Source organism: Tamandua tetradactyla, chromosome 10 (assembly GCF_023851605.1).
Source record: "Tamandua tetradactyla isolate mTamTet1 chromosome 10, mTamTet1.pri, whole genome shotgun sequence".
Lineage (NCBI taxonomy): Eukaryota > Metazoa > Chordata > Mammalia > Pilosa > Myrmecophagidae > Tamandua > Tamandua tetradactyla.
In genome coordinates, this window is record NC_135336.1 from 4,258,490 (window position 1) to 4,271,141 (window position 12,652).

Genomic DNA, 12,652 nt, shown 5'->3' on the forward strand with positions numbered 1-12,652 from the left:
TCTTTTTTTCCCCATATCTGAAGGATTAGACTTGGCTTGATAGAAGAGAATAAAACTATTAGAAGGTTAGAGTAAGGGAAAAGTCATGCAGAAATATTGTAACAGTATATTCCTTTTTCAACTCTAGATGTGATAGTTGAGAAGCAGACGTGTTAAAATTTCATTTAAATCCAGCGAGTATGTACTGAGCATGTCTTAATGCTAAGCAATGTGTTAAATTCTACAGGAAGTATAAAAACAAGTAAGACAGGGTCTCCGTTTTGAAAGACTCTACAGTTGTGGGGGTATCTGATTATATAGTAGGAGCATAAAATAAGCATGTTGTCATTCTAATGTCAATGAGGATACCATAGGTGAAATTAAAAAGGCAGTAACAAAACACTATCCAATTTTTAACTGATTGAGAGTCTCAGTAAATGTTTGAAGGAGTTAATAATGTGAGATGGGTCTTGAAGGATGGACAAGATATCAACAGGCAGCAGTGGTAGGGAAAAGCATTCTGAGCAAAGGGAGCTGCATGAGAAAGTTGTGCAAATTTGGCAAATAGTGAACAGACCACAGGAAAAGCATTTACTAGAGAGAAATAGGTCAAATTATAGAGGATGTCAAATGCTACTATTTTTACTGAATTCACTAGGCCAGTGTTTCCCAAAGCACAGGATAGATACTATTCAGGAGATGATTTAAGTGATACAGCATTTATAGCATTAAGAAGTTGTTGGCTTATGTACTGAGAAAGTTGAATGCTTTTCAATTATTTTAAATTTTCCTGATTATTTCAAGCAGAAAGTCTCAATTTAGTGCTAGTATATTGTGAATAGTTTCACAAATGCTAATCTCCCCTTTTTAATAGACCTAGTGAAAACTTAATGATACTGTTTTCCTTTCCATATACGCCAAATGATGTTAGCTTTATATTTCAGTACTCGTTTTAAATTATCTTTTAAAATATATTTAAGCTAAAAAAAATGAATTTGTTTTAAAGAAAACTATAAATATATAACTATAGGTTGTACTTGAACACAGTAAAAAATAAATCTTTGATGATGGTATTGCAGAAGTTTCCTGAAATAATTATTGTAATCTTCTATATATGAACTTCCGTAGTAAGGAATCCACTCCTCATATTTTCCATTAAATATATACTATGATTTTCTGAATGGCAAACTATAAAGGGACCTAGACTAAGGGGGGAGCGGTGGGTAGCAAAGATAATGCTTATTAGCAGAGTTTGTAAAGGTCTGTAAGTAATGTTGTCCAGTTGAACTCTGCAGTAATAGAAATGTTTGAATCTGTGCTGTTACAGTAGACACTAACTACAGTAGCTAATGAGTACTTGAAATGCAGCTGGTGCAACTGAAGAACTGAAGTTTTAATTGTATTTAATTTCAATTAAATTTAAACTTTAGTTAACCCCATACGGCTGCTACATTAGACAGCACAACTCTGTTAGTTGCCTTTAAGAGGGAAAAAGCAGAGGTAGGAGAAAAGGAAAAGGACCTTAGAATCACAGACTAATGAGCTTACAAAAGGGATTTTAAGATCCTTCTTAGTCTAGTCTCAGGAAAATAAGGTGGTCTTATCCCCATTTTACAGATGAGGGTGGCCTTCCTTTATCCTCCCACCCTCCCTTTCTTCCTTAATTTTAAATTGTTACATTTTTCAACTTAATTTCAGGGCATACCCAGATTTTGACAAAGTTTCTGTGAAAATAAATATTACAGTACTTTTTAGTGGCCACTATTTACTGTGTTCTCAAAAGTACGTCTTGCTCTCTGGGGTCTGGATGACAGTCTCAGGCTTAAAGCCCCTTTTCTCCCACTTAAGAAAGCACAGCAGAGTGGTAGTGAGAGAGATCAACATTATTACTGGGATAACCATGAAGTTTTTCTTAATTCATAAAATGAGAAGTAAGTCATTTGCAAACCTTGGTGCTTTTAACTGTTCTCTAGCAACAAATTGAGATTGGACTTTGGTTTATTCAGCTGTCACATCTTCCCTGTTTACATTATTTCCCTATCTCTCTGGAAAATATTTTATATTTACTGTAATACTTATTGCTTGAAAATCACCACTTCAGGCCATTTCCTCTAAAGCAAAATGTAGCTAAGATAATGATCTCTTTCTTTCAAACTAGTGCTTCTCAGAATACTCTTAATTAGGAAATAGAAAGGAAAACTTAAAAAACATAAGAATGGAGGAACTGAAAAAGAGATATTATAATAAAGAAGGAAGTGGGGAAAGCACTGAAATCTACCCTCCCCCTTTATTTATTAACTTATTTATTCTGTCCTCGTTTTGTCGGGGGAGGGGACTGACAAGGAGGGGTTAGCCTGCACTCTTCTAACAAATCATCTCCAGTAGCCTTATTTCATCATAGATGTTTAAAAGCAGTGTGTCTTATACTTCACTAATCTCTGTCCTGGACCTAGCCAGGATATACTAGGCAGTTAGTAAATAGTTATTTGGGGCAACCATATTGTTTACTAGTTGGGGAAAATAAGGACAAACCACTGAGTAAATGGCAGTGTTTCCTGAAGGATCCTGCCACACCTCTTCCTACATGCTCTTTGCTCTTTAAGTTATGTCCTATTTTATGTGTTTTGGAGAACATGTTTCTTAAAAGCTTCTCTATCAGGACATTAAAAAAATCAATTTTTATTGACAAATGTTCACACACACACTTTCCATACATGATGTATAATCATTGGCTCACAATATCACATAGTTGTGTATTCATCACCATGATCATTTTTTAGAACATTTACATTGCTGCAGAAAAAGAAATAAAAAGAAAAACTCATCCATACCAGATCCTTCACCCCTCCCTCTCATTGACCACTGGTATTTCCATCTACCCAATTTATTTTACCCCTTATCCCTCCCTATTATTTATTTATTTTTTACTCATCTGTCCATATGCTGCCTAAAAGGAGCATCAGACACAAGGTTTTCATAAAACCACACAGTCACATTGTAAAAGATATCTTTATACAGTCTTCAAGAATCAAGGCTATTGGAACACAACTCAACAGGTTAAGGTAGTTCCCTCCAGCTACTCTAATACACCATAAACTTAAAAGAGGTATCTTTTTATAAAAGAGATATAAAATGCATAAAAATAACCTCCAAGATAACCTCTTGACTTTGTTTGAAATCTCTCAGTCACTAAATTTTATTTTGTCTCATTTCTGTCTTCTCCCTTTTGGTCAGGAAGTCCGTCTCAATGCCTTGATGCTGGATCCTGGCTCATCCTGGGAGTTCTGTCCCACATTGCCAGGGAGATATACACCCCTGGGAGTCATGTCCCATGTGAGGGGTGGAGGGCTGACAGTGAGTTCACCTGCTGGGTTGGCTTAGAGAAAGAGGCCACATCTGAGCAACAAAAGAGATTCTCTGGGGGTGACTCTTAGGCCAAATTTTAAGCAGGCTTAACCTATCCTTTGCAGGAGTAGGTTTCATAGGGGCGACCCCCAAGATTGAGGGCGCAGCCTGTTGATTTGGTTGTCCCCACTGTTTGTGAGGATATCAGAAATTCTCCAAATGGGGAAATTGAATGTTTCCTCCTTTATCCTCAGTCCCCCAAGGGGACTTTGCAAATACTTATTTATTGATTGTTCTAGTTAATTACTCTAAGATATAGCCAGGCATCACACTAAACTGGACAAAAATACAAAATCTCACACCCTATTCAAGATTCCGTTTACTTACGGTGTTCAACTAAAAGTGACCATATAAGTTAAATTAGATAATGCGCTACCCAAAATATAAGTTTTGCTCAAAAAAACATCTCTCCCTTTGGTCTCACGCAGAAGTTGAAATTTTAAAATGTGGATGATGTCAGCCTTTACTCTGTATTCTGCTTGACCTTAGTCTTATCCAGATCAGCTTCCTTCATATCTCTAGTCGAAGTCTGATCCCTTTTTCAACTTTTTGAACAGTTCCTGTCTGGGATATTGCTGACTTTTATAGCTTCAGAGCTCTAACTCCAAGTCTCAGGTATCCCATAAATAACTGATGTTTCTGGAAATGACCAGGCTGTATATAAACAGTTCAGTATCTCAGAATTTAGAAATAACTATGGATATTTTTCTATGAATCAGTATTTGGTTTGCTAAAATGATGGCTTCATGTCTTTGTAGCATCCCACATATTTTACTAAAAAAAATCACAGTAGTGAAATTCCATTTACTCCATTAAAAAATATTTTTTTATAGCAAATTGATAGAGGCAGAAACTGTAATACAAGTTAGCAGGGGCCATGGTAGAGATAGGAAATGGGGCATTAATGTTTAATTGATACAGAGTTTCTGTTTGGGGTGACTGAAAAGTTTTAGTAGGACGGTGGTGCTGGTGACACAACATTATGAATGTAATTAACACCACTGAATTTTATATTTGTAGTTAAAAGGAAATTTTAGGTTCTATATAGGTTAGTAGAATAAAAGTTTAAAAAGCAACATAAGACTGTACAACAGTGAACCCTATTCATGTGAACTATGAGATATAGTTAGTTGTATAATTATATTATTGTTTCATCAATTATAACAAAGCTACCACACTAATGCAAAGTGTTAATTATAGGGAAAACTATGTGGGAGGTGGAGGTATGGGAACTGAATTTTCTGCATGATCTTTCTGTACACCAGAAAGTTACAACTGTCTAATATAGAATTTTTTTTAATTAAAAAAATATTTTTATAGATACCTTTTTATCTCAGTGGTTAAAAATAGGACTTCTAATGAGAATTGAGAGATGGTCTTTCTAGGTTGTTATTTTTTTGCTGAAGGTTTATTACTCTATATTTATAGTTTGTTGACATTTTCTAGATTGCTTCATTCACCAAGTAAAAAACAGTCTCTACAATGCTGCCAGCTTATTTGGATTCCCATTCCAGCTGACCACAAAGCCCATGGTAACTTCTGCTTGTAATGGAACACGGAATGTGGCCCCTTCAGGAGAGGTCAGTGGGGGTGGGGCTCCATTGAAGTTTCTGATCTTTGTACTTAATCATTAAAGCTGAATTTAGTAATATTCTCTTCTTGTGAATTAATGTGTAGAATAATTTCTTCCCAGAAATGTTCATGTCTTTATTAGCTTATTTTTAAACTTTTTTTATTGTACAGCATAACATATACAAAGCAAAGAAAGAAAAAAGCAATAGTTTTTAAAGCACTCTTCAACAAGTGGTTAAAGGACAGACCCCAGATTTTGTCATGCACTACCATACGATCCTCTCATAGTTTACCTTCTAGCTGCTCCAGAATATACAGACTAGAGGTCTAAAATACATTTTTATCATCACAATCGACTTTTTTCCTTTTTTTTTTTGTGAAAAATAACACATACAAAACAGCTATAAATTTCAAAGCACAGCACCACAATTAGTTGTAGAACAAATTTCAGAGTTTGAGATAGGTTACAATTTCACAATTTTAGGTTTTTACTTCTGGTTGCTCTAAAACACTGGAGACTAAAAGAGATATCAATTTAATGATTCAGCATTCATATTCATTTGTTAAATCCTATCTTCTCTGTATAACTGCACCATCGTCTTTGATCTTTCCATCCCTCTCTTTAGGGGTGGTTGAGCTATGGCAATTCTAAATTACTCATATTGGAAGGGTGTGTCACTAACATGGGGTAGGTAGATGGGGTAAGGAGATGGAACTATCTGATATTCTGGAGAGGCTGGGCTAGTTTTCAGGACTTATAAAAATATGGAACGCTTCATGAATTTGCGTGTCATCCTTGTGCAGGGGCCATGCTAATCTTCTCTGTATCATTCCAATTTTAGTATATGTGCTGCTGAAGCGAGCACTCTCTATTAGCTTTGATATAAAGATCAAGAAATTAAAAGTTAAGAAATAAAACATTTAAAATATATTTATTTATTAAGAGCTTAATTACTAGTACATCAACTTTTACTTAAAGTATGTATTAAGAACCTGGAATTGTTTTTTTATATCAGTTTGTGAGTTTTGACAAATTAAACCTTTGATCTTATTGATAATATCCCTTTTGTGAACTATCCAAGTAACTAATCGTCAACAGAGTGATTTTTTTCATATGATGAACTTATTTAAACTGTACAAATTTAGATGATACAGAGATGATTCTGTTTTGGTTTTAAGGTATTTTCGAACTCTTCATCTTGTGAACTGACAGGTTCTGGATCCTGGAACAACATGCTGAAACTGGGTGAGGTGTTCAGAAGTGTTTCTGCTTCTCCCTACCTCCTCCTTCTTTATGTTTTCTGAGTTTTGAGAATTTGAAAGGCATATTCTATATATCATATCTATTCTGTATAAATCTGGATTGGGATGAGGACATTCTCTCTACCATTCTAAAAAGCCAAATAACATTCTTTCAGAATTGTTGTCTTTGAATGTAATGTTATGTTTTCTATTTGCATTATCACTCTTCTTAATATACTTTAGATTTGGGTTTATTCATTTAAAAAAAAAACCAATATTTCCCAAGTGATTCTTGGTGCCAGGCATTGTGCTAAATTATCAGGAATAGCAAAATAATAAAACCTTAGGTCCCCAGTCTCACAGCTTTATGGATTAGAAACCTCCATATCATATCCTGAAACTGTAGTATAATTATTGTATATTCTAAACAATATGCTTTGATGGGGGGAAGTAGGAAGAAGCCAGAGTCCTGAGAAATGATTGTAATTTCTGTCACACATGTAGGCTTGCAAGACTGAAATGAAGGTGATAAAGTTTGAGAAAATGAACTTTTTAGAGAAGTGGTGGGTTGAAAGTCAAAAGTGGAAGAAACAAAGGAAATAATAAAAATCTTACTTAGCAAAGTGCTTTTCAAACTTTTTTAGAAAAGTACTTCTAGTGGCAGAAACAAGTGAAGGAGAATCTAGTCCTAGAGAACCTGAGACAAAGATATTTCTTTGAAGTCTTTTATTTTATTTAAAAGTTAATGCAAATTAACTGTTATAATGTATTCATATTGTTTGAATATATAAACATTTTAAAAGATTTAAATTAGTAAAATTGACATTACGGGAGGGATGGTAGTTTATCTTGTGCCCAAGGTGCCAGTACTGTATTTCTGTGGGTTTGCATAGCGTAGTGAGAGAAGCACAGATATTCCTGGGGCAAGCTTTGCGTTTACAGAGATACATTATCTATTACCTGAAATCCTTGGAAGCCAGAGGTATTTGGGAATTTAGAATTTTTCCTATTTTTAAATATGGTATATACATTGGATATTTTATATCTAGAGTAAAATCCTGTAATCAAACACAAATATTTCTACAACTAAATATATGAGAATTCACACTAAGTGAAATAAGTAAAGACTTTGGCTTCACATGGATACAAGTCAGATTTTGCCACCAAATGAGTTTGAGCCAGTTTAAGTTTTTGCTGCCAATTGACCTATAAAAAACTGTTGAGTTTCAGAATTCTTTGCATTTCAGAATCCTTAGGGACTTCAAATTCATTGACTGTTTCTCTCTCCCTTCTAAGCCCCTGTGGTAACTCCAGTAGAAAATATAGCTGATGAGAGTTTATTTGCCCCTTTTTGAATTACGGAAACTATCTCAAAATTGTTGAAAGATTCCAGTGAAACGTAGTAACATGGCTGGTTTTTATTTTTAAATACTTCTGGAAAAGCCCCAAATTGTTTTCTTGGGAAGAAACTTAATTTGATTGATTAAATTATAGAAATTTTATAATCAGAGTTCCTCTTGGCCTCTTGTCAGTCTCAGCAAGCAAAACCAATCGAGCTTGCCTGTGAGTTCTGTTATTGCCTCTCTAAGATCAAAGACAAATGATACACTATTTTTTTTGTATCAAATAAATATTTTTTACTTTAGTCTCACACATAAGTTAAAGTTTTAAAATACTGATTACCATCTATTTTCAGCACCCTGTGTTATTGACATTCCTTTGTTCTTCCTCATGCAAAACATTTTTAAATTTGTACATTTAGTCACTATCATTGTACACTTTAGGCATTCCTAGATTATACCATCTCAGTCTTTATTGTTTATCTTTCCTTCTGATTTCTTTTGTGCCCCCAGGCCTCCTCCCTCTATCATTCTCACATTCAGCTTCATTCTGTAAACTACACGCTATTGCTAATTCTATTATGTGCACTCGCAGATTTTATTTTCTAATGCAGATTGTTCACAGGGTTTTTTTGTTGTTTTTTTTTCACAATTGCAATTATATTTTTGTAATAGGTAATAAATCTCCAAATGGAATAAGTGACTATCCAAAGATCAGAGTGACGGTAACTCGAAATCAGCCACGTAAAGTCTTGCCTTCCTTTGGGTAAGTGTTACATTCTCCCTTTCTGAAAATGGAGATTTAATGCTTAGTAGATGCTCACTTTTACTAGGTATTCTCATTTTTCTTCTATTATATAATTCTGTGATGCAAGAATTTTTGAGATTACTAATTTGCTGAATATCACACAGCTAGTGAGAGACTTAAATTCAGGTATGTTACTTTTTTGCTATTGCCTATATAGCATCTGATTTTGAAAAATATTTTTAAAAGAATTGTATGATATGCTTTGCATTGCAAAATATTACCTGAAATCATAGCCATATACTGAACACACTGTTTCTATAAAATATTCTTATTAATAATTTTCTCCTTTTTTGTGTGTTCTCATTTTGTAGAATTTCTATTGCTTATATATTAGACCTTCTGGATTGCTCTAATTTTCCTACAGAATCTCTAATTTCCCTCTAATTTCTCTTCTTCCTCCTTGCCTTTTATTCTACTTACTGAGATATTTCCTCAGCTTTACACTTAATTTTTTTTCTGATTTATTTTTTTTGGCTGTCATAGTTTTTTTTTTTTATTAATTAAAAAAAATTAACTAACACAACATTTAGAAATCATTCCATTCTACATATGCAATCAGTAATTCTTAATATCATCACATAGATGTATGATCATCATTTCTTAGTACATTTGCATCAATTTAGAAAAAGAAATAGCAAGACAACAGAAAAAGAAATAAAATGATAATATAGAGAAAAAAATAAAAATAAAAAATACAAAAAATATATATGAAAAAACAAACAAACAAACAAACAAAAAAAACTATAGCTCAGATGGAGCTTCATTCAGTGTTTTAACATAATTACATTACAATTAGGTAGTATAGTGCTGTCCATTTTTGAGTTTTTGTATCTAGTCCTGTTGCACAGTCTGTATCCCTTTAGCTCCAGTTACCCATTATCTTACCCTGTTTCTAACTCCTGATGGTCTCTGTTACCAATGACATATTCCAAGTTTATTCTCTAATGTCGGTTCACATCAGTGGGACCATACAGTATTTGTCCTTTAGTTTTTGGCTAGTCTTTGTCATAGTTTTTAAGTTCTAAGATCCTTCTCTTACCCCATCCCTGTGTTTTTTTTTCTCAAAGCTTCTTGTTCTTATTATAAGGCTGCAGTATTTTTTCTTTTCTCTCTGAAACAGTTATTTTAAAATTTGTTCTCCCTTTTTTTCTCTTTCTTTTGAGTTTCTCTATTCCTTGGTTTGTTTTAGTCTTATCTTTCACATTAGAGTATTTATTCAAATATGTGATAATCCCTGACTACGTAACTCGTGTTTTTTAAGAATAAGACACTGAGTAGAAAACTTGTGCTCCCTGGAGTTGGATAAATAGCTAACTGTAGGGCCAGGAGGGAAGGTACAAATTGATCATGGAACTTCTTGTGCCAGAATATAAGGAAGCGCTCAGAAATTATGGGGACATGCCAGGATAACCCAGGAGGAAACTTGAAAAGTCTTTCACTGGCCAAATTGGGAACAATTTAAGCATCAAAATGAGTAAAGACGGGAGTACAAATGTTAATAAACAAATGTATGGTGTAGGAAGGAAAGGGTCTTTAACTAGAATTCCAGCTACTACATGTAGAAGGAATGATCAAATTAGAACATCGCCTTTTCGTAACTGTTGTAGTAATAATTGATGTGGACAGGAATATCGCCTTTTTGTAACTGTTGTAGTAATAATTGATGTGGACAGGAATAATCAGTTGAGCCGAAACAAGCAAGTAAGTAAAGTTCAAAGTGATATGGGCTATTTACATAAACTCCCAATATCTCCCAATAACTATTTATTAATTTCAAAATGAAGCATAATAACTTTAAAGTGGAGAAACCTAAACCTGCCTGACACTACCTTAACCAGAGGATCAAAGTTAAAATCACCAATAGTGGGACAAACCGACCTCCAGATCTATTGTATCAAGAAGGATATCATCACTTAATATAATATTCCTGCGAAAAAACAGTGATTTAAATCTAATCATGAGGAAACTGTTTAAAATTAAGGTTTATTTTATAAAACAGCAAGCCTATAGTCTTTATGAGATGCTGAAGAAGTGTTTCAGATTAAAGAGGCTAAAGATACATGACTACTAAATGCAATTGAGATCCTGGATTCAATCTTAGAGAAAAAATTTCAGTGAAGGATTTTTGAAACTGTTGGATAAGCTTGAATATGTCCTTGTTCTTTGGAGATACATGCTTAACTCTTTAGAGGTGAACTTATTCTCTAATAAAAGCATTTAAGGCTGTGAATTTCCCTGTTAAGCACCAAGTTAGCCGCAACAAATTTTGAAATGTTGGTTTTCATTTTCATTCAGTTTAAAATATTTTCTAATTTTGGTCGTTTTATTTCTTCTTTGGCTCATGGTTATTTAGAAGTGTACTGTTTAATTTGCAAATATTTGGAATTTTCCAGATATTGTTCTATTATTTTTAGTTTCATTCCACTATGATCAGAGAATATACTTTGTACAGTTTCATTTCTTGTAAATTTGTTAAGATTTGTTTCATGGCTGAGAATATGTTCTTTCTAGGTGATTTTTTTGTGCACTTGAAAAGAAGTGTACTCTGCTATTGTTGGATGGTGTGTTTGATAAATTTCAATTAGATCAAGTTGGCTGATGATTTTTTTCAGATCACGTTAATGTCCTCTTTTTTTATTGGTTGCTGCGCAAGGAATGTTAAAGCTTTTCTACTCTAATTATAGATTTGATTATTTTTTCTTTCAGTTATGTCAGTTTTTGCTTCATCTATTTTATCTTCACTTATTTTGAAGTTCTATGTTAGGTGAACACCCTTTATCCAGATTTAACAGTTACCATTTTGCCACATTTGTTTTATCATTCTGTCATATATATATATAATACTTTTTCTGAACCATTTGAGAGTAAGTCTTAGACTCATGCTCCTTTAACCCCAAGTGCGTCAGTGTGTTTATTTTTTAATAATGGAGATTCACTTATATAACCACAGATTAACAAAACCAGAATTATCCAAGTCAGAAAATTGAACATTGGTGTAATACTATTATCTAATCTACAGATCTTATTCATAGTTCTCCAATGTAGTGATTTTTTTTTTTCCAGATCCAGGATCCAATGCAGACTTTCATTTCTCTTTGCTTTCTTTTAATTTGAAACAATTTCTCAGCCTCTCTTTGTATTTTTGAATATCACAATAAAAAATGTTAAAAGTTAAAAAAAGCAAAAATAGGATAAAATAAATTTAAAAGATCAGCAAGAAAAAAGGTATAATCCCTGCCTTCATAGAATTTTAAGTTTAGTGTTGATTATAGACATCAAACAAATAATTACACCAATAATTAATGCCAGCAGTATCTAGTAACTGAAGGAAAAGTGCAGAGTGTAAGGTATATGAATTGCAGAGTTAGATCTGGAGTTGAGGCTGGGAAATTGGGTACATGGAAGAAGACAGAGGCTTTTAAGTGGCAGCCTTTGTGATGGGAAGCAGACATTCCATAGCAGAATGCTGAGATACCTTAGCTCTAGATATAGATAAGACTTTTGCAAATGGTAGTGGTCTGACTTGCCAGGAGCAAAGAAGCTCATCCATTTTAATCACAGGGGAATCTAGGAACTTGAATTCCAGCAGTTTAAGCAGTTTGCTGATACTGTCATTTTTTCTGTCTCTCAGTTTTACTGTGAACTCAGAAGGCTATAATAGAAGACCAGGTGGCCGTCGCCATAGCAAAGGCAATCCAGAGAGTCCCTTAATGTGGAAGCCTCAGGAAAAAGTTGTAACAGAGATGATTTCTGAAGAGGGTGGCAAGGGTCTGAGGCGGCCACATAATACAGTGGAGGAGGTAAGCCCTTTTAATATGATTCCTTTTTATAAATATTCTATGACATTTTTTAGAATAAATAAGGTATATACTATGGTGCAGAATTCAAAAGATACAAAAGGATATACAGTGACTGTACATCTGTTTTCCTTTCCATACTTTCTGTACTTGGCCCCCAGCCACCTTGTTTGCCCATTAGGAATTAACTGTGATACCTGTGTGTACCTTCCAGTGATATTCTGTACATATATAATTTAGTAATTTTCAGACGTAGTTATTTTCATTATGAGAAAGAAATATAGATCATATTAGGAAGAGATAAGAGTATAGGATCTTTCTTTTTAGATGCCAGAATTATTCTAACTTGTTTCTTTTTAAAACTGTAATAACTGTAACTAAGTAAAGGAAGTAAATGGCTTGAGTCTCTGCTTTTTCCTTCTCCTTTCAGAGCATGGAGAAGAGACACGCTTCTCTTCATTTCCCTCTTGAAGTCTTCACTTATTTCAGGAGAATTTAGAATTATATCT

The 12,652-nt window shown here is 33.7% G+C and overlaps 1 protein-coding gene and 1 non-coding gene across 8 annotated transcripts in view; one reads left to right on the forward strand and one right to left on the reverse strand.

Moving 5' to 3' along the window:
- Positions 1-12,652, forward strand: part of SENP2 (SUMO specific peptidase 2) — a 37,038-nt gene that overhangs the window by 3,219 nt on the left and 21,167 nt on the right. For 6 of the 7 annotated variants that reach the window (XR_013158419.1, XM_077117796.1, XM_077117793.1 and 3 more), the window contains 4 exons: positions 4,831-4,964; positions 6,136-6,202; positions 8,214-8,304; positions 11,978-12,146. Coding sequence is in view for 6 of the 7 variants with exons in the window: in XM_077117796.1 (XP_076973911.1) it covers positions 4,831-4,964; positions 6,136-6,202; positions 8,214-8,304; positions 11,978-12,146 (461 nt within the window). In the remaining variant the exon portion in view is untranslated. The remainder of the gene's footprint in view (positions 1-4,830; positions 4,965-6,135; positions 6,203-8,213; positions 8,305-11,977; positions 12,147-12,652) is intronic. The other variant, XM_077117799.1, reaches the window with a different exon arrangement.
- LOC143649033 (U6 spliceosomal RNA) lies at positions 5,716-5,822 on the reverse strand. The gene has a single exon (XR_013158912.1). It is a non-coding gene; the product is annotated as a U6 spliceosomal RNA (small nuclear RNA).